This window comes from Barbus barbus (genome assembly GCF_936440315.1).
Source record: "Barbus barbus genome assembly, chromosome: 34".
In the NCBI taxonomy this organism is placed as follows: Eukaryota; Metazoa; Chordata; class Actinopteri; order Cypriniformes; family Cyprinidae; genus Barbus; species Barbus barbus.
Window position 1 is genome coordinate 28,027,543 of NC_136762.1, and position 27,710 is coordinate 28,055,252.

General features: G+C 38.8%; 1 protein-coding gene across 4 annotated transcripts; it reads right to left on the bottom strand.

The window, feature by feature from the left end:
- Positions 1 to 1,206: 1,206 nt before the first annotated feature.
- LOC306853994 (NACHT, LRR and PYD domains-containing protein 1a-like) lies at positions 1,207 to 27,028 on the bottom strand. 4 transcript variants are annotated; one of them, XM_079391758.1, is made up of 15 exons: positions 26,846 to 27,028; positions 18,489 to 18,520; positions 16,877 to 16,909; positions 14,775 to 14,843; positions 14,387 to 14,422; positions 14,260 to 14,309; positions 13,617 to 13,669; positions 12,277 to 12,494; positions 11,841 to 12,091; positions 7,041 to 7,184; positions 6,829 to 6,964; positions 5,929 to 5,976; positions 4,408 to 4,488; positions 4,034 to 4,327; positions 1,207 to 1,892 (listed from the first exon to the last, which is right to left on the bottom strand). In XM_079391758.1, the coding sequence occupies exons 1-15, from the start codon at positions 26,992 to 26,994 to the stop codon at positions 1,864 to 1,866; spliced, it is 1,623 nt and encodes a 540-aa protein (XP_079247884.1). In that variant the 5' UTR covers positions 26,995 to 27,028; the 3' UTR covers positions 1,207 to 1,863. The 4 variants fall into 4 exon arrangements, with proteins under 4 accessions (XP_079247884.1, XP_079247883.1, XP_079247886.1 ...); XM_079391757.1 differs by having other exon boundaries at positions 11,841 to 12,094; positions 26,846 to 26,960; XM_079391760.1 differs by lacking the exon at positions 7,041 to 7,184 and having other exon boundaries at positions 1,209 to 1,892; positions 26,846 to 27,026.
- Positions 27,029 to 27,710: the final 682 nt, after the last annotated feature.

Consider the following 27,710-nt stretch of genomic DNA (forward strand, 5'->3'; position numbering starts at 1 on the left):
GCACCATTGAGAGTGTGCTGACCAGCTGCATCACTGTCTGGTACGGGAACTGCAGTGCTGCTGACCGCAAGACCCTCCAGCGGACAGTGAACACAGCTGCAAAGATCATTGGTGCCCCTCTCCCCTCCATCCTGGAAATTTTCCTTACACGATGCTCCAGCTCCTACTACCATCAGGAAGATGGTACCGGAGCATCAGAGCCCGCTCCGCCAGACTGCTCAACAGCTTTTCCCCCAGGCTGTGAGAGCCCTGAACTCAAACCACCCCGCCCCCCTCTGAAACCCCATGCAAACCCCTACCTCCTGAAACATGGACATCCCCCACCCCCCCCCCACCCCCAAAACTTACCACACCAAAGAAAAAACTGTATGGAACTTTTTTTGTGCAATTGGAAGTGTGCTACACACAGGTGAGTGGGCCTGTACAAACCACCTGTAGTAACACACTCTCCTCTATGTGCACTAGACACTTTACACACACTGCTGCGTGAACACAATCCCACAAAAGACTCAGCAATATATGCATGTTTACATGCTCATGCACTACAAATCATCCTGCACTGTTCCCCAACCAGCTGCTGACTCAAATGTCTCTCTTTGCACATGTACAGTATTTGTGAAGCATTCGTATAGTTTGTATTTTTTATCCTCTATTCTTTTAGTTTGTATAGGGTAAATACTTATATATAGTACACTAATAGTTAAATCTGTCAGTAGGTTAGTTGTGTATAGGTTTATAGTGGGGTTTTTTTCCCTCGTTGTATGTCTGTATTTATGTAGCACCGTGGTCCTGCGACTGTATGTCCCCACATGTAGCAGAATGACAATAAAGCTCAACTTGACTTGACTTGATATACTTTTCACTTCAGAACAGGAGTCAAACTGTCTTTTTTTACACAATTTAGCAATTTACTCCAAACTGTAGAGCTAACAACAAGTAAACATAACGATTCATATTAAGTTTACTTTATAGATGGTAAATCGCAAAAATATAACATTAAGTAAATCACTTACTTAAATCACTTACATTAGCATGGTTCAAATCATACTTATCTGAACACCATCAGTTTGTAGCAACGTCAAATGCAGAAATGTAGAGTATATTAGCATTACTTACATCTAATCAAACATTTGTAAGATTAAACATTTAAAGAATAAATAAGCAAAAATAATTTTATAGACTTGGATGAAAATACAAACAGTGGTTCTGTCATTCATTTTCATGATTTATTCATTTAAAGAATAAAGATTGGCCTGAGAGAGCACATCATACAGGTGTGAGAGGTGCGGATTTACCCAACAAACATTTCATATGACAGAGAAACTAGTGCAGCCGTTTGCTGAAATATTCTGAACCAGTGTCACACGACTAGAGCTCTGTGTCCATGTGAACAGTGATGGTCACTCGTGGGGATGGAGCTCGTATTTGCATGAATATCATGATATTACGCTGATGTTACGCTACTAAAACGTCAGTCCATAACCGTCAGAGAACAACGGCACCTGAGATCAAAACATCAACCCTGTTCCTTAAAAACAAATGCAGATGATCTCGGCTCATAATTCAACAAAACAAACAGTTCAACTTACAATCCTTACAAAGACATTCAAATATGTACAATATCTAAAAATGTACAAAGAGCTACATACAAAATGTACCAGATGTACTAAGAGCACCAAATATGTACAGAGCTCAGTTCTCCTGAAGTTTTTCCTCAACGCTCCAGATTCCAGTATGAGCACAAACCTCAGGACTTCATCGCTCTCTATCAGTGGTTAAAATGATCAGTCAGCTTTGAAATTCGGCAGACGTCCACAGACTCCAGACAGGTGGTCAGACGTGTGCTCATCTCACAGCTGAAGCTCATGTAGCGGAATTATTTTGTAGCATCTCTGGAAAAAAGATGAGACACACACAAATGTTTGTGAATGTGTATGATAAAACAAACTGATATACTGTACTGAAACAGAAGTCCTGGAGAGGAGAACGGCAGACAACACTGCTGGCATGAACCAACAAATCACAAACCACACATCGTCAGAATTACTACAAATGATAACTGTTTACTGTACTAACAGTAACTGGCATTATTACATAAATGTCTCATATTAAATAGGGGCAATCAGTGTGTCCCTTCCTAACACTGCACTCATCAAGCCACTTCACAAAGACATTAAAAACACGTTCATGCTGCACAGAGGAAGCATAAATGTGTTTCAGGCAAGACACTACAGGTGAATAAATATCACCATATTTCACAAGTTCATTAATCACAGTATATTCAAACAGTTGTTTTGCATTACAAGTTCTAAACAATTACAAGTTCTAAAATGCTATGGTTTAATGTGAAAATGAAGAATTATGTTAATACACATTAATTTGCAAAACATTCCAGAACAAAAATCTTAAAACTAGATAAAGCCAGGTTTAAATTCTCCAATATGATTTTACTGAAACATTAGTGTTAAATGTTTTTATAAAGGGGATTTCAGATTTCTTTTTATCACTGCAAAAATCAGAAAATACTGTCAACAGACAGAAAACAATACATCTTCACCATATAGTATAAATCGGTATGAATTATATACAAACAAACCTCTTAGTAAATCTCTTCAGAATACAGAGAGGAAAAAGCTGTAAAGTTTGCTGTATGTAAGAGAAAAAAAAAACTCTTGAAAGATATGAACTGGAATTGAAATCAACAGATGCATATAGATAAAGTGCAATAAAATAAACACTTAAATGTGTATTTTGGATGTTTTAAAGAAGACATGATATAGAAGCAAAATTGACCAGTGCATGAAAAAAAAAAACCCAACGGTTGTGTTTGTAGTGTCTTGCGTTAAATATTGCCAAAATCACAGGCATCACCTGACTGAACGCCGCATGTCTGAAGAAGTGGCCTTGATTCTAAGAACTGTCTTCCTAAAGGACTTCTGCATCCCTGTGCTGTGTTTGATCTGTTGGACTGTGTCTGTAAAGACTGCTTTAGAAGCATATCTCATTGTTTTTCAGCATCTCACGCCCTGAGCCTCATCACCAGCAGGTCATTTAAAAAAGAATAGTGGTTGACCGATATAGACTTTCTTGATGTCTGATGCTAATATTATACGCCAACACATGCATAACAATTGCTGAAATGAAATTTTTATTAATTTTATACAATGTTTACAAATTACAAATCAATCTGAAAATGATCAAATACGAAAAAACAACCTTGGTGAAAATAAATCTGTAAAATAAACATTGGAAACCTCTTGATTCTGTCAAAATAAATGTCCTGCTTCTGACACATTGGCCAAACAGAAAAACTTATCTGCCGATGCAGATAATTAAAAAATGCCAGTATATCGGCCTTGGCAATATATTGGTCAACTAGAATAGAGCGGCTAATGGTTGATTTAAGTGAAGTGAAGTGAAGTGACATACTGCCAAGTATGGTGACCCATACTTGGAATTCGTGCTCTGCATTTAACCCATCCAACGTGCACACACACAGCAGTGAACACACACACACACACACAGCAGTGAACACACACACACACCGTGAACACACACCCGGAGCAGTGGGCAGCCATTTATGCTGCGGCGCCCGGGGAGCAGTTGGGGGTTCGGTGTCTTGCTCAAGGGCACCTCAGTCGTGGTATTGAGAGTGGAGAGAGTGCTGGACATTCACTCCCCCCACCTACAATCCCTGCCGGCCCGAGACTCGAACCTGCAACCTTTGGATTACGAGTCCGACACTCTAACCATTAGCCACGGCGTCCCCGACTTTAAAGACTTTAAAGACTTCCCACGACTTTAAAGCTCAACCACTATCATATCACACTATTTCATTTACAGATAAATAAAAAAATACAAATAAAAGTCCTCCTTCTGACTCTTACCAACCAAACAAAAACTTATTGGCAGATGCTGATCATTAAAACATTCATAATATCGGCCGATATATCGGTCAACCTCTACTGAGCCCAGGCCATCCCTCCTGCTAGAAGATACACACTGAAACACACCAGATCCTGTCCAGACTCACCATCCAGCACAGCAATGACCTCATTCGGCACGTCATCGTTGTCTTTCAAACATTTGTGGAGATCCTGAATTCCCGCTTTTCCCTTGGGCTGACGCCGTCTCCAGCGCTCCAGCATGTTGAACTTCAGCATGGTCGCGCTCTCCTCGGCGGCCTCCATCTCCTCCAGGTCCTGCTTGCTGAGGCCCAGACAGCTGATGGCCACGACCTTCCACTCCCTCCCCATACGTTTGGCCACCTGCATCAGCTGCTGGTCCGTCAGGTCTGGAGCCGGAGCCGGGGCCGTCGCGTTACAGTCTGAAGACACACCAGCACTCCAGTCAACATATAATCAGGATAAATACTGTAACGAGGCATCACCGCCGTCATACACTTACCGGCCTCATCAATGCCACGAGCTTTCTTGCTGTGTTTGTGACAGAGCTCTTCCTCCGATGTGCTGCTGTGTCTCTTTCTGGCTGTAAATGATGAGACCACAAAGCATCCATCATTCCTGAATATTCTGACAATGTGATGAATAGAGCACTGAAGTGACAAGGCATTTTTGTAGATAAACTCGTAAATTCACATCACTCTGGTACCCTCAACATAAACCCAGTAGGATTTTCCCACTGGCTTTTGGATTATTGCAGAGATTCAGCTCTGTGACCAACACAAGTTCATGACTCTTACTAGAGATGTAACGGTATAAAATTTCTTATCTCAATTATAGTGACCAAAATGATCACGGTTATCAGTATTATCACGGTATTGTTAAAATGTGCTGGAAATGTTCAAAAAGTACTGACATATTAATTTCACCAAGTTTTATATTTAAAATCAACAAAGAATAAATAAAATTACTTTTAGTTTGCATAAACACTAAAACAATAACATTAACCAATTATGTCCAGATTTTAAATGACAACATGACTGACAACAGTTTATCTAATGTACGAAATGTTCAAATAAAGCTTTGAAAAAGTTTCATAAAATGGTAAACCTCACATTTCAACCTTTAAATAAAGAAAAGGGTTAAGTCAAAATGATAATTGATTAATAAATGATTATATGTATTTTATCTGGTCCATAAATAACTCTAGATAGCTTATCCTACTGGTTTAAATGTGTAGAATCCACACAAGCTTGTTTTTCATCAACCGGTCATAAATTACAGCAGAGCATGTAAATCCGGTCTGTGTTTAGTCCAGACAGAAACTGCACACAGACTGAATGTGAATGTGAGTCTCTGTAGATCCAGTCTCTGACAGCAGGTGGCGCTGATGAAGCAGCAGAATTACAGCTGTTTCCCGTAAAGAACACTACTTTATTAGGTATTACATGGAGCAAAGATAAAAACGAAACGCCTTCGAATCTTTTCTGAAGACGTCAGAACCTTCAGAGGTATAATTAATTAATTCATATATTAATTTGTATAATTCCCTCAGCACTCGTTTAAAACCCTTGCAGCTTTCTGCCATGTTTTCTTAACACAACTGTTGTGAATTTTGAAGCATAAATACAATTGTCAGAAGTGAAAAGCTAATCATTGGATATAGACGTACTACACTAGAGTCACATGACTTCAACATCGCCACCATTACGCTTCAACTTTATCGTTTTTTATTTTAAAAAAAAATGTCTTTATTGAATATTAAAGCGACTTGTGAATAGATGAGTTTCAAGATGAATAAAAGTTTTACAAAAATCCAATGGCAGTTTTATTGATGTATTTTATGACAGAATAAAACATGATAATATCTTGAGTTATATACCTTATTTTAGGCATTCAATAACAACAAAAAAAGCAGATTTACTTCAAGCAACTGGAAGTGCTGAAATGCAACTGGTTTCTGGGTTTTGGCCAGCAAAAGCACATCTTCCCCGCACTGTATTGAGGACAGAGACGCACCACATACCTTTCGATGGTTTTCTGGGGTTTTCATCTAGTTGATGTACGCAGTCTCCTGTAAAATATTTAGAATTACATTTATTGTTCTTTACAAACATGGGTCATTCTCAGGAAATGTCTCCATGCCTTACTGTTACAAATGAACAGGACACTATTATTTGACAGGATTATAGTTTGGGGACCAGTTCTCACTCTTAACCATCTATTAACTATGATGACCTTTGCCTCAATACACTACTAAATTGCTGCTTATTAATAGTAGGTAGTTGTTAAGTTTAGGTATGGGGTAGATTAAGGGATCTAGAATCTGCTCATGCAGAATAAGGCATTAATATGTGCTTTATAAGTACTAATAAACAGCCAATATGCTAGTCATATGCATGCTAATAAGCAACTAGTTAATAATGAGAATCAGTCCTTAAACTGTTGAAACATTATTGACATAATTACTTTTTTTCTCAGCAACTACAGATTTTTTTTCTTTCTGTTCAACCCTGTTATTTTTTTTGGATTTCCCGCTTTCAAAATAATAGCTTGATTTTCTGACATGATATTTGAATTATTATCTATAATCATTTGGATAATCTTTCTCCTTAAGTATATAGCATTATTTCATTACGTCTACATATTATCCATAACATCATAGTGATCAAAATGTTATCAGACGTTACTCAGTTGCATACTCAAGTGTATTAATTTGAACCGTACTGTCAGAGGGTTGAAATAATATCAAGCTTTGGGTGACAGGGTTCTAAAACACATATTTGTTAAGTACTAATCTGAACGGAATGTTTGCTCCCATTTTTGTCAGTTATAGGCCTGTTACTTCAGGCTTGAGGTGGGAAAATTATTAAAATGATTAGTCATTAAAAAGGAGCCGCTCGTGTTTGTGTTCATTGAGCCGTACCCTCTCTGATGGTAGCCGTCCATACAGTATGACCTGAGTCAGCATCGGTCAAGGACAGTTTGAAGGGAGGACTCTCCTCAAAGAAGACCTCGAAGTATCCCTTCACCTCCACGATGACAGGAGAGAAGAGCATGTCCTGCAGACACACACACACACATGATAACCTCACAGCTGAGCGCTGGAGCTGTGATCTCCGGCCGCGTCTGCAGTACCTCCGGTGTGATGTGACCCATGGGCTCGCTGATGAGACGGTACCTCCTGTTCTCCTCCAGCATGCATGTGGGCGGCTTGTCCACTTGTATGTACCTCTTGTTGTTCCTAAAGTTGTTTGCCCGCCGGACGGCCCTCCTAATGTCCTGCAGAACATGGCTTCAGCAGTAATTCTGAAGAACCTCTATCAGAGTCTTGACAAGTATTGTCACACTAAACTAACCCAGGGTTCAGAGCAGTTGGATTTAGACAAAACCAAACAAATTCCACCTGTTTTAAGCAGAACTACAATCCTTTCCGTCACTTCTACTGAACTGAATTGAGTTTAATAATGCCACTATTGTCGTCTGTAGAGGCTGTTTTACAGCTGAAATAGAAATTGATGAATTTTGCAACAATAATATTGCTATTTTCCTGTTTATTTCTGTGAAGCTGATTTAAAACAATCCATATTGCATAAAGTGTTATTAAAATAAAAGTGACTCGACTTTTGTCCCTGAGTTTTCCATTGGTCAAGTATGTTTACCTAAATGTGCAATGCGATGCTTTTTATTAAAAGTAAAACACTGTCCAATTAAAAACATACAAATCAAAAATCTGTGCAAGTACGATTAAAATATTGAACACCAACAGATGTGAACTAATAGAATTCTAGTTGCTTTATATGTTATTTTTCATTCATTTTGGATTGTTAATGAGAAAATGTTTTCTTTCATGACGTCCTGCCATCTTGGTGGTTTACTATTTTCAAATCTATGTTTATTTACTATCTTTATTGATAGACACTCATCCATCTTACAAGGAATTTAGTAATATGGTTTTATGTTAGTAAAACTATAGCATCTTTGCGACACAGGCCTCTAAAATCAGACTAGGGCAGACCAAAGTTTAAATAAAGCAACTTGTCATAATACTTTCTGGTGCTTTTTTGTTATTTTGAGCTTGACAGACCCAGTCCCCTTTGATTATGTGCACAGAAGAGGCCAGGGCATTCTTAGAAGAACCTCATATTCATTTGGAAGGACATGAGGGTAAGTACTGTACATGATAAAATGTTTCATTTTTGGCAGAACGGTCTTTAGAAGCATTCTGTGAGTTTTTTTGACTGACTGAAACTGAAATGTCCTCTCTGACAGCGTGAATTACGCTGCGCTGAAACCGCTCTGTGGTGTGCAGACCACAGGAAGTCATTTCACATGTGAATGTGATGATTAAACCCACCGCAGAAGGCAAAGACGAGCCCCTGTCCAAAGATAAGCAACCCACAAAATGTTGTGGAACATCAGACGATGAGCCAATGTCAATAGATGACATTTAACAAGCACTTCTGCTTCATTCAACAGTTTTGGCCTGTGTCACATTGGCGAGTACCTAACCAGAAAATGTGGCTTTGCGTCAGGGGCTGTAATTTCTGATGTACAATTATTTATTTTTTTTGCCACAGTGCAGCAAAGGTCATTATTTGAGTTGAGCACTTCTCACGATAGAATCAATTTGAAGATAAAAGATGAAAGAGCCAAATGACCTCATTTGACTGGTTTCCACGTGGTTTTTTACAAATTAAAAATGGGCCCTCTTTAAAATTGTAACACCTGGAAAGTGACAACATATTAGTTCTCATATAGCTCACAAATTATGTTTAACAATCAACCATTTTAAAGGCTAAGCAACTCCGTTCACTACTTGTTAAAGAAATAGTGCATTTAAATTTGCTGAAAATGCGCTCATCCTCAGGCCATCAGAGAGTTGTAGAAATGTGTCTCTGCAATGTGTCTCTATCAGATGCTCTGCAGTGAATGGGTGCCGTCTCAACTCACCTTGCTTAAGAGCAGAGGAGGGGGGCTCTGTGTGTACATTAATAACAGCTGGTGTACAAACACAGTGACTGTAGACAGATACTGCTCCACGGACTTGGAGTATATTACTGTTAAATGCAGGCCCATCTATCTTCCGAGGGAGTTTACAGCAGTCATAATAACCGCTGTTTATATTCCACCGGACGCTAATGCTTTCTCGGCTGTTGGACTTTTACATGGGAGTATTAGTAGACAGCAGAGCATGCATCCTGACGCTGTGCTTATAGTAGCAGGGGATTTTAATCATGCGGACCTGAAAGCAGCACTCCCTAGATTCCACCAGCATGTTAAATGTGCTACTAGAGGAGTTAACACTCTGGACAAGGTCTACTCTAATATCAAGATGGGTTACAGGGCGAGACCACTTCCACACCTGGCCCAGTCTGACCATGTGTCCCTGCTTCTGATCCCAGCATATGCCCCCCTCTGTAAAACTGCTTCTATCAGCACAAAAGTCATCAAAACTTGGCCTGATGGTGCCTCTCAGCAGCTGCAGGACTGCTTTGACAGGACCAATTGGGAGGTGTTTGAACATAAGGACCTGGGAGTGTTCACAGACAGTGTGCTTTGCTACATAAAGACCTGTACAGACACTGTCACAGTGTACAAACGCATCTGGGTTTTTTCCAACCAGAAGCCCTGGATGACCCGGGAGGTCAAGCAGCTGCTCAGAGAGAGAAACATCAATTTCAGGTCTGGAAATCGGGAGAAATACAGTGCTGCCTGAGCAAACCTGAAGAGAGGCATCAGAGAGGCCAAGCTGGATTATAGGAGGAGGATGGAGGACCATTTGGACAGCAACAACAGCAGGCAGGTGTGGCAGGGAGTCCAGCATCTCATTTCAGGACTAATCCTGGAGCTGATGAGGGTGATGCCACACTGGCAGAGGAGCTAAACCTCTTCTTTGCACGCTTTGAGGTGGAGCCACCAGAGACAGCCACGCCACACCTCAAGGCCTTGAGCAGCTTAACTCTCACAGTTAACGAGAGGGAAGTTAGGCATACGCTGAGGTCCGTGAACCCAAGGAAGGCTGCTGGACCGGATGGCGTCCCTGGCTGGGTACTGAAAGACTGTGCGGATCAGCTGGCTGGAATTTTTACTAAGATCTTCAACCAGTCACTGGCCCTGTCCACTGTCCCACCGTGTCTGAAATCCTCCACCATAGTCCCATTACCAAAGAAATCTCACATCTCGAGCCTGAGTGACTACCGGCCAGTTGCACTCACACCAGTGGTAATGAAGTGCTTTGAAAAACTGGTGCGGAGTCACATTACATCATTCCTGCCTGCAAGCTTTGACACTTACCAGTTTGCCTACAGGGGAAACAGATCCACAGAGGACGCCGTGGCCACAGCCCTCCATGCTGCACTTTCCCATCTGGAGAAGCAGGGGAGCTACGTCCGGATGCTCTCTGTGGATTATAGCTCGGCGTTTAACACCATTCTTCCCGTCAAACTTGTGGACAAGCTTCAGGACTTGGGGCTTCCACACTCCACTTGCATGTGGATTAATAGCTTTCTGTCTGATCGCAGTCAGAGGGTCAGAGTGGGCCGATACACCTCTACAGCCCTCAGCCTTAGCACAGGGCTGTGTTCTGAGCCCTCTGCTCTACACTCTTTACACCTATGACTGTACCCCAGCTCACTATAGCAACATCATTGTGAAGTTTGCAGACGACACTACGGTGGTGGGACTCATATCAGGAGGGGATGAGTCAGCTTATAGGGAAGAGGTGGAGCGGCTCTCATGGTGGTGTAAGGAGAATAATCTGCTCCTCAACACCACAAAGACCAAGGAGCTGATCATTGACTACAGGAGGAAGAAAACGGACATTACTCCACTTTTCATCAGTGGGGACTGTGTAGAGAGGGTAGCTGACTTCCGGTTTCTGGGAGTCCAGTTAGAGGAGGGCCTTACTTGGAGCACAAACACCTCTGAGCTGCTGAAAAAGGCCCAGCAGAGACTGTACTTCCTTAGGGTGCTGAGGAAGAACAACATTACTCAGAGACTACTGGTGTCCTTCTATCGTTGCTCTATAGACAGCATCCTAACCTACTGCATTGGCGTATGGTTCACCAGCTGTACAGTGGCTCAGAGGAAAGCGCTCCAGAGGGTCATAAACATGGCACAGAAGATCGTAGGCTGCCCTCTTCCAACACTGGAAGATCTACACACTTCACACTGTATTAAGAAAGCCCAAAGCATCCTCAAAGACACATCACACCCTGGACATGATCTGTTTGAACTGTTACCATCAGGGAGACGATACAGGAAAATTAGAGCCAGGACAAACAGACTAAAAAACATTTTTTATCCAACAGCTATAACCACTCTCAATAATCAAAAACACTGTTTTCATGAGATGTGAAAAAAATAGACAGATGGTGAATGTGACTGTGTACAATTTTCTGTACCTTTTTATTTAATGTTTATCTTATGAATGTATGTATGACTATAGTACTCTGACTGGCTGGTACTTTTAAATTTCGTTGTACATGCAAATGGTACAATGACAATAAACATCTATTCTATTCTATTCTTAGTCATGGAAAGTCTCAGCTACTGTGACAAGTGAAAGCATGATGCTGAGATCCAACAGGTATTTTAAAGCTTCTAGGCATTTAGTAGATGATGATACCAACACAATCAAACATCACACACGCACGAGCAGAGCAATAATCACCCAGAGTGGCAGACATGCAGAACAAAACGCAGAACCGAAACTGGTCTGATGTCACAATGAAGTTATCATTTAGACGGCACACAGCGCATCACTGATCTACCTTAGCTCTGGAATCAAATCTAAATTTAGCAGATTACCAGAAGGTCACATAATCAGCGTTACTGAGAATAAGACCCGTCAGCAGTGCTGTGTAAGAACTGTCTCATTTCTGTGAAAGCAAAAGAGTTTTTGTTGCTGATAAACCATGTGACGTGTTTCCTCACCTTGATGTCTGAGCAGTTGTTTCCAGCCAGGTACACTCTGAAGGAGAAGGAGCTCTTATTGCCCACCTCCTTGAACACCTGCACCACCCCGTGGTGCTCTGCGGATTTAGACGTCTGAACAATCGGACCCACGGGTGAAAGAGACGACACAGTCCACTTGACGTGACTGCCGGAGTGATTGGCCGAGGGCTCGATCAGACCACGGCTGTTCTTCACATGCAGCACGCTGAACTTCACTTCGTTGTCTTTATCTGCTGAGAGCGAAGGGAAGACGACCACGGCCAAAGAGCGAGCAGAAAGAAAAGAAAAGAAACACAATTGGTTACAATTCTCAAAAATCTGAATGTTTGCCATCAAGTCAAAACCCTCAAACGAGCATGTATTCTTTGGGAGAAACCGAAAACCTCATTGTGAAAACTTTATGACATCTCTGTACCTGCTAGACACAGTGAGTGTGGGAACTGGACGGATTTGAGAATAGATGGATCGCAGTCCACGTCAAAAATGGGACCGGCAAATTTCCACGATTCAGTCAAGTATGTGCTAAACTTGCTCCAGGAGAGGACACAGTAGGTGATCTTGACGCGCTGAGAGACCTCGAACACCAGCCCGGTGTCTGAGCACTCATACACACCCTCAGCATCCAGCTGCAGCCTACACAAGAGTCAAGAGTTATCACAACCCTTTCCCTCTATCATAATCCCATTCAGTCGGAAGGTATCCGCTGTTACTCAAACACTAGCAGATACCTTCCGAATAAATTATTCATAAGATGTAATGATTACTAAACGGTTTCATATTTTACTTCTCAGTTCTCAGAAAACATATTTCAATACTAGCATATAACAGTTGAAAAACCAGCATTTATGCCAGTATTGAAATATGATTGGTGAGAACTAAGGCGCAAAATGTTAAACCTTCTAGTCAATTTCTTTTGTTTTTGAAAGAAGTCTCTTCTGTTCACCGAGGCCTCATTTATTTAATCAAAAAGTGTAATATTGTGAAATACAGTTAAAATGTTAAATAAGTGTTTTCATGGTTAAAAAAAACATGTATGTTTTTGGAGGAAATTTATAATGTTACAAAAGATTTCTATTTCAAATAAACACTGTTCTTTTGAACTTTATATTCATCTGTGAATCCTGAAAAATAAAAGGTATCACAAAAATATCGGGCAGCAACACAATTTTCAACATTGATAATAATCAGAGATGTTTCCTGAGCAGTAAATCAGTATATTATTATGATTTCTGAAGATCATGTGACACTGAAGACTGGAGTAATGATGCTGAAAATACAGCTGCAGATCACAGAAATACATTACAGTTTAACAGATAAACAGCTATTTTAAATTGTAATTATTTTTCACAAAATGACTGTTTTTTAATCAAATAAATGCAGTCTCAGTGAACAGAGGAGACTTCTTTCAAAAACACTAAAAGCCGACCTCAAACTTTCGAACAGTAGTTATTCAAAGGTTTCCTAATTAATGTGTGGCACTAGTACCTTGGCTGTCTTGACCTATTATTCACTGGGGAATTATATCATGCAGAAGAAACATTTCAATGACACATTTGAGCATTCTCACATTACATCTTGGGTTCTTCTAAAGCTGCCAGAGCAGAGAAGGATTTTACACTAGTCAAGATTAGACTGCAGCACTGGTCATTTAGAAAAAGAGAGTCATAAAGCGAGGAACACGTCTGCTGTGAGTCAGACGCTACTGTGATGACAGTGAGGATGTACAGTATGTACAGTATGGAGGACAGAACCTACTGTAGCCGATCTCTAGAGATTTTCCTGGGGGTGACGAGCTCGAATTTAGGATTCTGAGGGAAAACAGAGTTGTGTCAGCATTACATTCATCACCAGCAGTTCATAAGCCATTCTGTCAATCCACTGGCTTTTTCCATTCGCTTAAGCTACAACAATATTGTATAAACCTCTTGAAAACCACTGGAATATATTATGATATACTGGCATATAAATACACTACCAGTCAAATGTAACCTATAATTAAATTTATGTTTATGACTTTGTTATATGTTAAGCAAAGTTTATTCTTTGAATTTATGTTTCTCCCCTAGTAAAAAAAGTTATATATTTGAAGTACATTTATTTCATACTAATTATTTCACATATATTAACATATACAACGAAAATTAGACTTGAATTTAGTATTCAAGAAAGTTTAGATATTTGTTCTGGAGACAAAACTAGACAAAATACTGAGGAAGATACTTATTTTTAGCAATGAATGCAACAGCTGAAGACTTTCTGCTGGGATTTAAGACCTTCTTAAGGTCTGAATTTTTCTGATATTTACAGATATCCGCTGTTTAGTTATTTGATTGTTTACTACACTGTATGTTTGGTAAAATGCCACGTAGCTAAGAGCGTTCTGTGCTCAGAGACTGACCTTTAGAGCTCTGCACTTCTCACAGCAGGACTGAAGCGGCTCGTCTGAGGCTTTATGGGAGACAAACACAGATTTATGACATCCGCTCATGATCTAAACACAGCACACGTGAGAGGAGGAGCATTACCAGTGTGATTTTCTGCTCTGGCTCTCGTGTCCGAGTCTGGAAACACAGGATAATTTATCATTATAGTTCATCCTTCACTCAAGATCAAGAGGATTGACCTACAGGGCCCCTGAAAGCTTTACATTTAAATTTGATGTTAAAATAAAATGCTACTTCAGTCTCTCTCGCTATTGTGATTCTTATGGAAAGGTGTTAGGCTTTCAGTGCACTTCATCTTCTGTTTAAAACATAGAAGCAATCGTTTGTTCAGCCATACAACAAAAACATACCAAGTAAAACTGCAAGATACATTACTGTTCAGATACTAATATTTTAGTAGATTAGAAGGAGATGAAAATGTGTTTTCTAGTTCACCAGAACAGATTATATACTGTGGTCAAATCTGAACCTGAATCTCTTTCCTCTTCCTCCTCATGGGCTTCCTCTTCCTCCGAGCTCTCCTCAGTCGATGTGTTATCTGAGCAAACACATGCACATTCAGATCAGCTCTTTGAGGAAGAAACACTGGCATAAATCACTGAATATACATTGGAATTAATATTAGAACTTTTACTCTTAGCTTTTGAGAGAAGCTTTTGAGTTTGACCAGTTTTCATAATGCAGAGAGTGCTTTCATTTATTAACCAGGAAAACTAGATGAGGTCAGAAAAGCATGTGTATGAGTTGGCAATCTCTTGATTTGCATTTACAGGTGAAAGTGCAATAATTCTGATTAAATTTCTCAAAATGACAACAATCATGATCAGTAATTGCGATTTGACTTGAGTAGTTTCACTATTATGCAGCATGACTAAATATGAGTTTATATATTGACTAAAGTTCCTAGAATCAACTTCAACTCTAGTAAATAAAAAAGAAAGGAACTAATGGGATAATTAATAAACAGGTGGAAACTAATGAACTATAACAAGGAATAACTAACGAGAACATTAGTTTCCTAACCCTAACCCTAACTACCAAATAAGGACAAACAGGAACTCAAACACTTGACAGTAAGTGACAGACAATGCTTGTAAATCTGCCATTATAAGTTTCTCTTTTATTATCTCCCTCGGGAGAAAGTTGTCTTTGGCAATTCAGAGAGCAGATCAAACATACAACACTACACTTATTCAATTACACTTCACAAAAAAACACCATTCCCAAACCACATATTTCCTGCTTATTCCTGCTGATTATGCTGTATTATCACCATATCTCGGATTCAATATTTTTTCAATTAGCAGTATTTCTGTTTGGGACTGGCTGATCATAGACTTCATTGATCTGAGCTCTTGCCCCTCAGTTTTTGAGTGAAAAAACATTATTTGTAGATAATTTGGAAATATTCTCTCCAAATCTGAGGCACTTACCAATATTTGTCAACAATATAGCATAACAAGCAATGTTTTAATTGACTGGTCATTTTTGACCAGGAACACCATGAGTGTAACAAAGCAGGAAGAACCCCCCCCCCAAAAAAAGTACAAAAATGATCAAAAAAAAAAAAAAACTTGTTTGTGCAAAATCAGCTTATTTTAATCCAATGTGATAACATTAACTAGCGTTTTTAGGAAAATCCTATAATAAATATTCATTTACAATTAATATGACAATTTCTTTTTTAAAAATTAATATTTAATAGTAAAGCACAAGAGCCTGAAAATGTACTTTTATTAATAATGGTAACATCTGCAAAGTGTGTAAAAGCCCAGTTTGATACAGAAAACTACGGCCCTTGATTCTACATTGTATTTTGTCTTATTAAACTTTACCATTGTTCTTCCGTAGAATCATACACGGATCAGGGTGAGTAAGCAAGGTAAACCATGCATGTGCTGTCACTAATGAGAGAAAGTAGCTCTGTATGTTCCTCCTGACTGATTGCACAGGGAGTAGAGCTCTCATTAAACCCAAGCACTCACTGTTCCACCCGAAACAGTCATGTTTTCAGCCTATCGTTTGTGTTATTTGTCTTTTGTTGGAGGGAACCAAAGATTCACACACCTGTTCCTGCAGCTGCACTGAGTCTGATATTTTAGAACTTAGGTAAAGTTGCTTTTATATTCGCACATCCACACATTCCCACGTTCAATAACTTTCTAATTATATGTGCAATAAAGTTATTTTTTGCAAATTCTAATCAGCAACATCATTGTCAACCTACTTATTTTTTTTCACAATCGATCAAATTGGGCAAGTATTGTTTTAATGTCATATCTACTTGCGAATGTCCGCTGAATGTCCAGTGTTGTGTGGTTAACAAAGTCATTGAATGCAGAAGTCCGAATGAGCCAATATAAAACCAGCTTTACCCAAGTTATTTTAGAGTGTTTCTGCATGAGACATTAGGAAAAATGCTGATGCCAATTATCTGAGATCTGTCATATAGGGAATGATAACTTCATCTAGATGGAATATTTACAGTCTGTTAATTCTTCATATGCTACTCAACACTCTGTGCCTTATTAAATGAAAGCGCAGACATGAGTTTTAAATGAATCCACGCACCTGTGCTGCTGTGAGAGCTTCCAGCTGGATGATCTGATCAACAGAAAACAGAAACATGACAGGCTTATGAAGGGCTCATGAACTAATAACCTCACACTTTAAATGATTCATTCAGAAGAGAATATTTCATTAAAAATGACACAAATTAACCAGCAATCACTCTGATTGCACATTAGGTGCTCTGGTCCTCTTGTGACCACTGGAGGTCACTGTTTCTGTGTTTTATTTGTTCTGGGACTCTTATTATTGAGTCTGGTCTTCCTGTTTCCTTTTGTAATAACTGTGTGTGTGTGTGTGTGTGTGTGTTACGACAGTGTATAAATGCAGCTTTAGTGTGGTAATTTGGTATTTTAACATCTTAATCAGACTGTTCAGTGATATATATGCTGCATGGTTTGATGGTAAAAAAGGTAAAGTCCCTGATCTGTCCCACTGAACTCTGCAGCTGCACATCTACTGGCTTCAGACGCTCTGGGAGACACAGAGTCCCTCTGATCTCTCATGCAGCGCCTCAATGCTGCAACTTCAACACTTAATTGTGCTGGTTAATTAGAAAGTGTTACATTGGTGTCAGTGGGCTACTAACACATTTTGTTCTTAACAAACTCATTTCTCTCTGTGTCTGATCTGAGTGTGTTGACAGTTCTGGAGTCTCCTCTCCTTCGTGTAAACTAGATCCAACACCTTAGTATTGACGCGCCACCTGAATAAGTAGCCTCTAAGGCTTTGTTTGAATACTGTATGAACACATCCAGCACTTCTGTTACCGGTTTTGATGTTACTGTTATGTGTTGTGTTAAGAGAGATTCAAAAGACAACAGGATATCTATAATAATAATAATAATTGTAATAATATATATATGGTGTGTGACATATGCATATATAGAGCTTAGTAAGGTTATGCTGACCTCTACTGGACACTGCAGACATCATGACTGTGTTTACAATCTAAACCAGAGCTTCTCAACCCTCCTATGACTGGAAATGATGTCATTGTCTCTGTTCAAGCTTGACCAGCTTTATTATATTTCATATGCAAATATCTAAGACTCAATAATCAACATGATCAGTCTTTGCTGTTAAAGCTGTTTCAGACTCAATCTCCTCATGTCTTCTGTCGTCTGGTTGATAGTTTAGAGTGTTAAAAGCTCTTTTAGTGTAATTGTACAAGCGTCCAGCTTCAGCTGCTGCTTCTCGTGTCAAATCTTGACTGATAAACGTCAGAATAACTGCAGTCATATCTCCAGATGAACTCTTACTGGACTGAAGCAGCTCAGCTTTACTTGATTCTCCATCAATCATTTTCTAGATAAATCAGTGCGTCTCAAATCTGATCATCAGGATCTTTTGAGGAGCGTTTGTTTCCAGAAGCTTTACTTTTACTGTTCCTCAGCGGAGGAATGATCTTCATCTCACATCTTCTGAGGAGCGTTTGTTTCTTCATCTCGCAATCAGCATTGCATTGCATTATATGTTTTGAAATTGCATATTTTTGCTCAGTTTGGGCCTTTGAATACATTTTGAGTTGTTGTTTTTTTCTTCCATGTTCTTCATATTGTAATATAATCAGATCGGTCAGGTTTGAGTAGTGTTTGTGAACACATTGACTCACCCTTCAGGTCTGATGGTGAAACCTCTCCGTTCCTGAAAAGAACAAATAAACTACATGTAAATATCAAACAGTTCATAAACATATGCAAAAACATCTCATCTCATCTCATTTCATTCACATCGCAGGCCTTAGGAGGCAGATTTATACAGAACTTCCATATGTGAAGAAAAGAAAAAAAAATCAGAAATACCTTGCTCCCACTGGAAAGTTACAATCTTGGCCTTCACTTAATGCTATATTTGTCAAATGTACTAATTAATTATGGTAATACAGTGGACTCATGTCCTGTCAATGTGATGATCTGACCGATTTTACTATTGTAATGACAATATTGTCAAGTGCATGTTGTGAATTATTAATGTTTTTTTGTTATTATATGTGACTCTGGAGCACAAAAGCAGTCATCAGTAACACAGGTATATCTGTAGCAATAGACAACAATACATTGTATGGATCAAAATTATACATTTCTCTTTTATGACAAAAATCATTAGGATATTAAGATCATGTTCCATGAAGATATTTGGTCAATTTCCTACCGTAAATATATCAAAACTTCATTTTTGATTAGTAATATGCATTGCTAAGAACTTCATTTGAACAACTTTAAAGGAGATTTTAATTTATTTAGATTTTTTTGCACCCTCAGATTCCAGATTTTCAAATATTGTCATATTCTAACAAACCATACATCAATAGAAAGATTATTTATTCAGCTTTCAGATGATGTAGAAATCTCAATTTCCAAAAATGGACCCTTATGACTGGTTTTGTGCTCCAGGGTCACATCTTTGTATAAACCTGTACCATTTTACTGGCCATACACATTATAATAGGATGCTGCTGCTGTTGTGTATTTATACAGAAGAGCATTGTTGATTAAACAGGAGCAGTTTTGTCGTGTAATGCAGTCGTTCATGCCATCATGTGATCCTGTAACATGACACCTGACCCTCACCGCTTCTCCACAAACACACGCACATGAACACATCACATTTGAGAAAACATCTCTGCCATCAGTCTGTTTTAGTACAGCGTTCATCCGCATCAGTAGAGCGACACACACAGTTGAGAACCAATAATATATTTTTAAGAGTGTCAGATCAAAGGAGGTCCTATTAATCGTCATTAGAGCCCTATGAATACTGTGATGCGGAACTCATGGACGGAATCACAGAATACAGTCATAAATATGAAATATAACAGAATTTGGTAAATTTATGATCAATGAATCTTCAGTCGATCAGTATACTTACTCAGTCCACAATTTTGACTAGTGTCTGTAAATGTTACATCACAAAATTTCTGTAAAAATAATAATAAAACATTTCATAGACCACTATTATTGTTAAAATTGACCCTTCGGTGGGAGTTTGATTGACAGGCGAGCTGACCAATCATAATGCTGAATCTGCCGAATATTGTCTGACAAACAAATCAGACAGGAGAGTAGATTAAAATCGGTGGACTTAAACTTGAAAAATGATGTGTATTGATGTCTTTCGGTGTTGAAACAAAGATACCTTCTGATGTTCATTCATGTTTATTTTATGCTATAACTAGTATAGAGGAGATGATCAGTTCAAGTTCCGCTTAAATCGAGGCAAAACTAATTTTTTTTTAAAAAGAATTAATTGAGAGTCATGGTTTTACCATGGTTTTCGTAATAAAACTGCTTAATTTTCTTTTGCGTGATTTCTGAATGCTTGAGACCATAAAATCAATCAGACAACTGTATTACTGCCATAATTTTTGAAATCATGCTTTACCTCATGTGAGCTCTCTTTACTGCTCTCTCCCAAATTCACAATCCAGATACTGATAGCAGCCAGTTAAACTGACACTCAGCCAAATTACTATTTTGCCAAAAGGAAGTGTGTAAAGATATAGTGTTGAAAAGAACTAGAAACCCCTATCTATCTGATACATGTGAGGCAAAACAGCGATCTGACACAATACATTAAAGAACCACAATATGCTATTTATTGTTTGAATTTCTTAAAAAAATGAGAAAATTTGTAAGCTGAGACTTTGTTTCGTCCCAGAAGTAATCTGCTTTGTCTTTTCTGTTCCGTAACAATAGGGGCCTAGCTTTTTTTTTTTTTTTTTACTTTTAACGTGACAATACATTGTTGGGTTGTTGTACTGTAATTCTAAATTATGTTTAACTGTGCTTCCATCCTAGAAACCAAGTGAATGCAAGAGAGACATGAATGAACAAACACAGATGAACACATTCTAGCTGAGGCTAGAGATTGTGCTGGCTTCAAATCCTGCAATTTCAATCCATCATCAATGCACCCTCGCCTCAATCACGACTTTATGATGAACCTTGTTTCAGAAATCACAGTTTTAATTTGACCTGTTCACAGGGAAAATAATATAGTCTTTCCTGCCACATGCCACACAATCACAGGAAACAGTGCCAGCATCTCATATTATCCAGCGCACCACTCCCTAAAACAGACGAAGCTCACACAGACAGATCATGTCCTAGTCCTAGTTTCACAGTCAAATGTCATTTGCAGCTTCATGAGAAGTGTGTCATCACACTGTTGGGTTTTCATCTGTTTGCACGTCAGAGCTGAAAACACTCTGACCTCAGGCTAGAGGAAGAAAACACACTCACAACAGCAAACTCCTGCAGCACGCAGCACTAGTCTGCAGCTTCACTGCATGGAATAACTCTCAAATAGCATCAGAAACATCGAGGAAAAGCAGCAAAGTGTGTTAGAAAAGCACACACGTCATTGAAACAAAAGCACACAATATTCACACACAAATGTTCTCCATGTTGAGAGAAATCAGGAGTAAGTGCAGAGTGTTGTGTGTGAACATGATCTTACTGTAGTTCTAGACTAAATATCATCATGATCTTACTGTAGTTCTAGACTAAATATCATCATGATCTTACTGTAGTTCTAGACTAAATATCTACATGATCTTACTGTAGTTCTAGACTAAATATCAACATGATCTTACTGTAGTTCTAGACTAAATATCTACATGATCTTACTGTAGTTCTAGACTAAATATCTACATGATCTTACTGTAGTTCTAGACTAAATATCTACATGATCTTACTGTAGTTCTAGACTAAATATCTACATGATCTTACTGTAGTTCTAGACTAAATAGCAACATGATCTTACTGTAGTTCTAGACTAAATATCTACATGATCTTACTGTAGTTCTAGACTAAATATCAACATGGTCTTACTGTAGTTCTAGACTAAATATCAACATGATCTTACTGTAGTTCTAGACTAAATATCAACATGATCTTACTGTAGTTCTAGACTAAATATCAACATGATCTTACTGTAGTTCTAGACTAAATATCAACATGATCTTACTGTAGTTCTAGACTAAATATCTACATGATCTTACTGTAGTTCTAGACTAAATATCAACATGATCTTACTGTAGTTCTAGACTAAATATCAACATGATCTTACTTAACACAAAAATAATGTAACGCATTACTTTCCATAAAGTAACTAAGTAACACAGTTACCTTTTTAGGGAGCAACGCAATATTGTAATGCAAAATTAACTTTCCCTAACACTGGTTGCGATGCAGTTGGCGGATGTTTGTTTGAATTATGGTTTCAGAAAACACTGATTCGTTGAACTCTGTTGGAAATAAAGGAAATTTCAACCACAGGAGGCTAACGATGCTTTTGGGAAACGCATCTCAGGATGGTCAACTTCTCATCCAAATACTGATTAGTCAACTCTTCCTCTATTCTGATCATCCTCATTCTATCCAATACTTACTGAAATCCAGGGGAAATCCAATCTCTTCTGCAAGGACAGCAATCGAAATCTGTTCACCACTAGTCATTAACACAGGATGGGCATGTGAACATTCATTCATTCATTCACCTCCTCTGTCTGTTCACTCACTACCCACATAACATCCTCATCCACACAACTGTATTTGTGTGCGGCTCACACAAAATAAGAGAGAAGGGTCTCAACGAAATCTAAATGCATGTTAATAATGTGAGCACTCCATCCACTAAAACAGGACTGCTGTGTTTTAGTCAGCTAACAATCGGCAGATAACAATCAGCAGATAACAATCGGCAGATAAAACTGTACAAACGCTGATTTCTCTGCTGCAGTCGACAGTGTATTTCAAGACTGTTGGATTCAGACGTCCCGCAGTGAGCCATCGTCCCGTTATCATCCACAGGTTTATTTACGAGGTGTTATAAGCCACAAAGTAGATGTTTGAGCCACAATCTCCCTCATCTCTCAGATATAAACTGAATGTGGAGCGAGGATGGAGTTACACTGAAGTGCATCATCATTCTGCATACGGGAAGTGCATGATCTGAGTCTTTCTCATGAGACTCTTAATAGTGATGGGCAATAAAAGGAAATGATGTAGTTATTTAGTCTATTTATTTGTTGAATATCTGTCAGGTGCTCTACTGAAGAGCTGTGCTCAGTGTGCATGAATCAATAAGAAACACGCTGACTAATGGTGCGTTCCAGTCCTCTTGATCTTGGGAGATTCATCATGTGTGTTCAAATAACTTTGGTCTAGGGATGCATGATATTATCAGAACGTTATTGGAACTGGCCAATAATGGTTTAAAATGTAAATATCGGCATCAGCCCGATATGAAAAATTATACCGATATGCCTTGCCAATAAGACAAATAACTCACATGTGCTCAGGGTGTGCTAGCGATAAGATCACGTGAGCAGTGTGCTCATTCTTGAAGTGAACTTTTGCCTAAATGGGGATTAGATTCACTGTTTTGGACCACTGCGTTTAAGATTGCACCTACAGAATGATGCATTCGGTGTGTGATAGAGTAAACAGAGGCCCTGTCCCAAACAGCACACTTCATGTGCACTTATTCTCGTGAATTTACAATGTCTGCTGCGTGCGCATGTCTGTTAAGTCCATGAGACCATGGCGTAGGGTGTCCCATTTGTCATTTTAGCATACAAAAGGGTCCACTTCTGCCCGACAGTCAAAACAGCATTACGTCACGAACTCTGGACTCAGAGGAAGACTGCGAGGGTTTAGGGCAGTACTTCTCAAAGTCCGGACTCCGGTCCAGATCCGGACCTGGACGGAATTCAATCCGGACCTGCCTCCATTTCGTAATTTCATAATATCAAAACTGACCGCCACAAATAGATTTTCCAAAAGGCTTATACTTCTTTGAATAAACTGAGCACTGCACGTTTCAAAATTAAAATGTAGTGCGGGTGTTTTTATATGAATGTATCTTTGAAAAGAACCGACCGTCTTCAAAAAAGCTTTGATATCACTTTCATTTCGTATTTCTTGTAATGCCTGATAAAGTAGCGCTTGTGAGCACAGCGCTTATTTGATTACAGCCATTCCCGGGGAAACCGCTAAATCTCCCGCTCCAACAGCGCCATTAGCATTTGCAAGTCTGTGGGAAACACTTTTTCTGTCAGCAAACAAAAAAAAAACATGCTTCAGGGGGCTTGTTCATTAAACACATTTACCAAATCAATAAGTCAGACTAACTGAAATAAACCTGGTTTATTTGGTTAAAATGTTTAATGAAACAGGCCCCAGAACTGTTTTGAGAAGGTGCTTAAATTTTGAGCCATGTATTATTACTATGAATTAGGCTGCTACTACTACTACCATCTTGTGCCCTGCAATAATCATTTACTCAAACTCTCTTTTATTAAAAAAAAAAAAAAAAAAAAAAAACGGCCAAACATATCAGCCAAAAAAATCAGCATCATATATCAGCCATTGGCTGCCCTGATTTCTAAATATCGGCATCGGCCAGAGAAAAACCCTTGTTGGTCGACCTCTATTACTGACACTTAAATTAATTGTTTTGCCACTTTTGCACTTGTTATTAATGTATTTTGAATGCAAAGGGCACTTTATTTTTTTTAAAAATGTGTGTTTATTTGTTATGCATATTATGTATGTTTATTAAAAACAAGTTTTGTAATAACTAATTGTCCGGACCTTTGACACTGATGGAAATTCAGATTTGGACCTTTGAATGTAGACTTTGAGAAGCCCTGGTTTAGGGTGTGATTTGGGACAGGGCCAGACGCTAGTGTGTCAGTCGGGTCCTAATGCCCGTCCGGTAAGGCGTTGTATTTACTTATGGGCCGCTGTTGGCCTACTTGCCATGAAATAAAAGTAAAATACACAAATAAATTAAGTTTGTGTTTCTGAATAAATAAAGCAGTAATCAATGTCAAAAAATCACGAGTATCCTTTGATTTAAAGGTCAGAAGCTATAACTTACATGAAAAAAATCACAAACATGAAACTTGCAAATTAATATATATATAGAATATACAGATTTATTCATTAGCGTGATTTTTGTTTTTTTCAAAGCGATTATGAAACTTAAACACAAGGAGCTCTAAAAGATTTTCAGAATTTTGCTACAAATATCTACAAATATTAAATCTTTAAAATATAATGTCAAGGTTACCACTGCATTTGTCTGAGAAAAAATGCAGTTATTTTCAGCTTTCGTTGTACTTTCATTATAAAAGAACTTCATTAATTGTTTATTTAATTCTAACAAGTGAGGAGAGACTTGGTGTTGTTTCCAAACAAAAGAAAATATATGGAATCGGCTATCAGCCAAAACAAGTTGAAAAATATCGGCATATCAGATATCGGCAAAATACAATACATTGCATCCCTACTTTGGTCAGTGCCTTTCTACACAAAATGATGAATAAAAATGTGCAGTGGATGTGTTTTTGCTTTTTATGTTTTTAATTCGGTTTATGAAGCTGTTGCACATGCAAATTAGTTTTGTAAATGAAAAATTATATTTTCATTAATTTATCATCAATACACACGCTGCATCCATTGTGTTCAACAGGTTTTGTTACTGGTTTTCCACTGGCAATTAGATATTTTGAAGAATACGAGTAATCGAACAGTTGATGGTCCCCAGTGACTGTCGTATATGGGAAATAATGCTGTAAGTGAATGGGAATCAGAAACTCTTTGGTTACCGTTACCAACATTCTTCAAAAGATCTTTTGTGTTCAGCTGATGAAAGAAACTCATACAGGCTTGGAACAACTTGAGGCTGAATAAATATATATATTTTTAAATGAATGTTCATTTTTGGGTGAACGGTAACACTTTATTTTAGGGTCTCTTAACTAGTTGCTTATTAGAATGCATATTAATAGAATATTAGCCATTTATTAGTAGTAATTAAGCACATATTACTGCCTTATTCTACATCCATAATCCTACCCAATACCTAAACCTAACAACTACCTTACTAACTATTAATAACCAGCAAATTAAGAATTTATTGAGGGAAAAGTCGTAGTTAATAGTGAAGTAGTGTTCCCTATGCTAAAGTGTTACCGGGTGAACTATCCCTTAAAATCTAGCATACTCATATTACTCATATATAACACCTGTATTAGTGCTTGCTTACAAATGTCTGCCAGTCCTACTCGCCAACGTCATATTAAATTATTAATATTCATAGGTAGCGCCCTTTTCCATAGTACTACTGATACATTCACGCCAAGAGACTTGCAACAATTCCTACATAAACACGATTTGACTAGATCCTGCCGAACTTGGCTTATCGTTTGAAATAAAAGAAGCCAGAGAGAAACACTGTATCTAATGGAGACGCGTGTAAATCAGTCCATCAAACCATCGCTGGCGGCCAGGGACTCGGCTCCTCAACCTTAAAGCCTAAAGAGTGGCGCACTTGTTGTCTATTTATGCCTGTGTGCACGGGGATGGCTCAGGGATGCAACATCCACTAGCCAAATTTCAATGGCGTTTTCTCTTAAAGTCAGAAATGATTGGGGGCTCCCAAGTGAACCCCCCATTATGTCGTCACGACATGACATCTCCGTTCCCTCCATCAGGGTTACATACGTAACCGAGACGTTTATTTTAATAAATATCTCAAATGTAAATGGTGTGCATTAAAGTTTACACCTAGATGAACAGTTTACAGTTGTTTTTATGACTGTAAGTCATTCTGCTCATGTGGTATTGAAGTTAGAAAAGTGTATGCCAATATGGCATGTAACTTTAGAGCCGGTCCCTACATATGCGAGTATCGATCGTCCAACATCAAGCAGACTTTATGCCAGTAATGAGGTCAGTGCTGAGCGCGCGCTCTGTTCGGTGCATCGGCCGTTTGTCGGTGAAATAAACTTCATATATGTGTGACTAACCCTGACTGAAGCAAAGCATTACTCTTCCGTAACAGCAGTGTTATTACTGTGCTACTTTCGGTTTCGCGCACTCTTTGTTTGCGTGGAGCGCATGGAGCAGATGGTGATGTTAAAGCGGCTCGATGCAGCAGTTCTCCGCCGATACTCACTCATCGCTCAGCGGCGTCGTTTCTCCGTGATGCGCCATGTGTGCGACCATTATCCGCGCAGCGACAGCCGCAGAATCCCGCCGGTGCTTCCGAGACCTGATGCTTGCCGATAAGACACAATAACACCAGTCAAAGCGGAGCCCATTCATGCACACACTGACACACACATACACGCACGCGCGCACACTCACACACACACACACGCACACACACACACACACACTCACACACATGTTGGTTTTTGTGGTTTATGGGACTCTCCATAGGTGTAATGGTTTTTATACTGAACAAACTGTGTGTGCTATTGCCCTACACCAACCCTACACCTAAACTTAGCCCTCACAGGAGACTTTGTGCATTTTTAGATTTTCAAAAAAACACCATTTAGTATGTTTTTTAAGCCTTTTGAATTACGGGGACATAGGCAGTGTCCTCATAAACCACCTTCATATTGTAATACCTCTGTCATACCCATGTCATTATACACATTTGTGTCCTCATAAAACATGCACACACACACACACACTCTCTCTCTCATATGAGGTGTGATTTGTGCATTTACTTTGCAAACTAAGCAATCAACGTGTCGATCGTCGCGTACCTTGCCGTGACCGATGACGTGTGATATCGTGCTCGTGGATAAACGCCTGGATTAATACTTAGGCTATATTCTATTATCTTTACTATTGTACCTTTTTAATTTTGGATATGATCATAACACACACGTTTTCATGTTTTTGTGGGTTGGGCAACAGTGTGGACACTATTAGTAATCAGTATAATAATAATTAGTATAATTATATTTACGCAAGATTTAATATAGTAGGACTGCAACAAGTGTTAGCTATATTACTTAAGGCTGCCA

What these genes read in the sequence shown, in the direction of transcription:
- LOC306853994 (XM_079391758.1), bottom strand. Translation starts at nt 26,994, where the DNA reads ATGAATGGGCTCCGCTTTGACTGGTGTTATTGTGTCTTATCGGCAAGC. An exon ending in ACGACGCCGCTGAGCGATGA is followed by an intron (nt 18,521 to 26,845) that starts GTGAGTATCGGC and finishes TGTTCTTTTCAG; the next exon opens with GAACGGAGAGGTTTCACCAT. An exon ending in CAGAGCAGAAAATCACACTG is followed by an intron (nt 14,310 to 14,386) that starts GTAATGCTCCTC and finishes TCTCCCATAAAG; the next exon opens with CCTCAGACGAGCCGCTTCAG.